Source organism: Nipponia nippon, unplaced genomic scaffold (genome assembly GCF_047370975.1).
Source record: "Nipponia nippon isolate SJK-2023a ecotype South Korea unplaced genomic scaffold, ASM4737097v1 scaffold_21, whole genome shotgun sequence".
Taxonomy (NCBI): domain Eukaryota; kingdom Metazoa; phylum Chordata; class Aves; order Pelecaniformes; family Threskiornithidae; genus Nipponia; species Nipponia nippon.
Window position 1 is genome coordinate 3,277,990 of NW_028262338.1, and position 2,648 is coordinate 3,280,637.

Below are 2,648 nucleotides of genomic sequence, written 5' to 3' on the forward strand. Positions count from 1 at the left end.
CCGCGACGGCAGCGCCCGGCGGCTCCGCTCTGCGCCGGCCTCGGGGAAGCGCCGCGGCGGCCCCGGCCCCGGTCCCGGTCCGGGCCCCGGCCCCGGCCCCGGCCCCGGCCCGCCCCGGCCGCCGGCCCCGCGGGCGCCGCTCGCCGCCTCCGCGCCCGCCCCGTCTGCGGCCCCGGGGGCGGGGGGAGCCGCCGGCCGAGCTCCGCGGGCGAGTCCGCTGCCTGCCCGGGCTGCCGGGCTCAGACGAGGGAGGTGACCGGGGGGATCTTGGCGCTCTCCTCCTCCCAGGGCTGCAGGTTCTGCAGCGCGAACAGCGACGAGTTGTGCAGGCACAGCGGGTCGGGCTGGATCGACTCGTTCAGCGACTTCTGGAAGGCGTCGTGCTGCAGCTGCAGCATCAGCCGGCTCGCCTGCTGCCGCTCGGCCTCCCGCTCCTCCGCCGTCTGCCGCCTGCCGGGGGACACGCTCAGCCGCGCCCGGGGCGCCCCGGGATGCTGCGCCCGGGGCTCCGCGGGAAGCCGCCGTCCCGCTGCCGGGGCCGCCGCCGCGGGAACCGGGCGCCGCCGGAGCACGGCGCATCCCCGGCGGGCGGCGGGGCCGCTCGGCCTGCAACTGAGGCGTCCCGGGCGGCGGGGAACGGCCGGACCCCCCCGTTTCCCGAGAACCCCGTCTCCGAGCATTCCCCCGTTTTCCCAATGTTCCCCCGTTTTTTTCCGAATAATCCCCCGTTTTTTCGAATAATCCCCCGTTTTTTCGAATAATCCCTCGTTTTTTCGAATAATTCCCCGTTTTTTCGAATAATCCCCCGCTTTCCGAATGGGGGACTACAAAAAAGAAAAAAAAAAAAAGCTAAAAATAAAGCACAACACTCACACTACTAGAATAATAACAATTCGCCCCCGAGCGTTCCGCTGCCGGGAGCCGGCCGGAGCCGGGGCGCGGCGGGGCGGCGGGCGGGGAGCTCCGCCGGGGGCGGCGGCGGGACGGGGCGGCCCCGGGGGCGCGGGACTCACCGCCACTTGGTGCGCCGGTTCTGGAACCAGGTCTTCACCTGGGCGTCCGTCATCTTGAGGGACTTGGCGAGGGCAGCGCGCTCGGCCGAGGCCAGGTACTTCTGCCGGTGGAAGCGCTTCTCCAGCTCGCAGATCTGCACCCGGGAGAAGGACGTCCGCGGCTTCTTGCGCTTCGGCGGGGTCCGGTTCTGGTAGGGATGCCCGATCCGCCGCGTCACCGTGAAGGGCGTCAGCGCCGCCGCCGCTGCCCGGGTGGGAAGCAGAGGGGTCAGCCCCGCGCCCGCACGGTGCCGGCCGCCCCCCCGGGGCCGCGGCTCTGCCCGCCGCCCGCCCGCCCGCCCGCCCGCCGGAGGGACCGCGTCTCCCCCCGGAGGGACCGCGCCTCCCCGGGGCCCCGCTGCCGCCCGGCGCCGAGGGGACGCGGGGGCGAGCGGAGCCCGGCCGCCCCCCGGGGCGCCCCGCGCCATCCGCGCCGGCGGGAGCGCGATTTTTCGGGTGGCTGCGAGCGCGGGGGAGGGCACCATCCAGCGGGCCGCCGCCGCTTCCATTCTTAGCGTTCGCGCTATCGTTATTTCGTTTTGGCCTTTTGCTTCGCCTTCCCGTCCGGTGCCCGGGGAGCGGGGGGCGCTGGCCCGCTCCGCCCCGGCGCCTTACCTGTGAACCTGTCCTTGACGAAGCGCCGGCTGCTCTCCATCCAGGGGAAGTTGAGGCTGCCCAGGCTGGGCACGGCGGGCATGGCCGGGATGGCGCTGGAGATGGGCGGCGGCACGGCCCCGGGGATGGGCCTGTGCGCCGGCACCCGGATCACGCCGGCCGGGGCCAGGCTGAGGTTCACACTGTAAGATCCAGAGTCCTCGAAGGGCGCGGCGATGGCCGGGAAGGGGGCCGGCAGGGCCGGGTAGGGCGCGCCGCCGCGGCCGGCGGGGCCGCCCAGGAAGGTCGCGCCGTCGGGGCCCCGGGGGGGCGGCGGGGGAGCGCTCTCCTGCTCGGGGCCGCTGAGGATCTGGTCGATGCCGAAGCTGATGGGCTCGTGCTGGTGCGGGCCCTGCGCGCCCGCCGGCGGATCCATCCTCCGCCGCCGCCGCCGCCGCCGCCGCCGCCGCCGCGCGCCCCTCCGCGCCCGCTATAAAGGCGCCGCCGCTCCGCCGAGCTCCGCGGCCCGGCCGGCCCCGCCGCGCGCCGCGCCGAAACTTTGCCGAGCGCGCGCCGCCCCGGCAGCCGCCCCGTCATCTCCTCGGGGCCGCCGCGCGCCCCGCGCCGCGTGCGCCCCCGCCGCCGCCATTGGCCGCCGCCGCCCAGCCTCTGCGCTCCCATTGGCTCCCGCCGCTCGGCACCGGCCTCGCGCCCGGGCGCGGGGGCCCGCGCCGCCGCCGCCGCCGCCGCCGCCGCCGCCGCCGCCGCCGCCGTGACATCACTGGGGCGCACGAACAATGGGGCCGCGCGGCGGCGGGCGGGGGCGGGGCGGCGGGGGCGCCGTCGGGGCCGGGGCGGCGGGGCGGGGACGGGGCGCCCGGCGCGCGGGGCCCTCCCGCGCCCTCCCCGCGCCCCGCCGGGCCCCGGCCCCTCCCGCCGGAGCCGCGGGCCCCGACGGCGCCCGCCCGGGGCGGCGGGGCTCGGCGCACGGTCCCCCCGCCG

General features: G+C 77.6%; 1 protein-coding gene across 1 annotated transcript; it reads right to left on the reverse strand.

Moving 5' to 3' along the window:
* Positions 1-239: 239 nt before the first annotated feature.
* Positions 240-2,082, reverse strand: TLX3 (T cell leukemia homeobox 3). The gene is made up of 3 exons (XM_087760157.1): positions 1,668-2,082; positions 1,014-1,257; positions 240-450 (listed from the first exon to the last, which is right to left on the reverse strand). Exons 1-3 carry the CDS (start codon positions 2,080-2,082, stop codon positions 240-242), a joined length of 870 nt encoding a protein of 289 aa, XP_087616283.1.
* Positions 2,083-2,648: the final 566 nt, after the last annotated feature.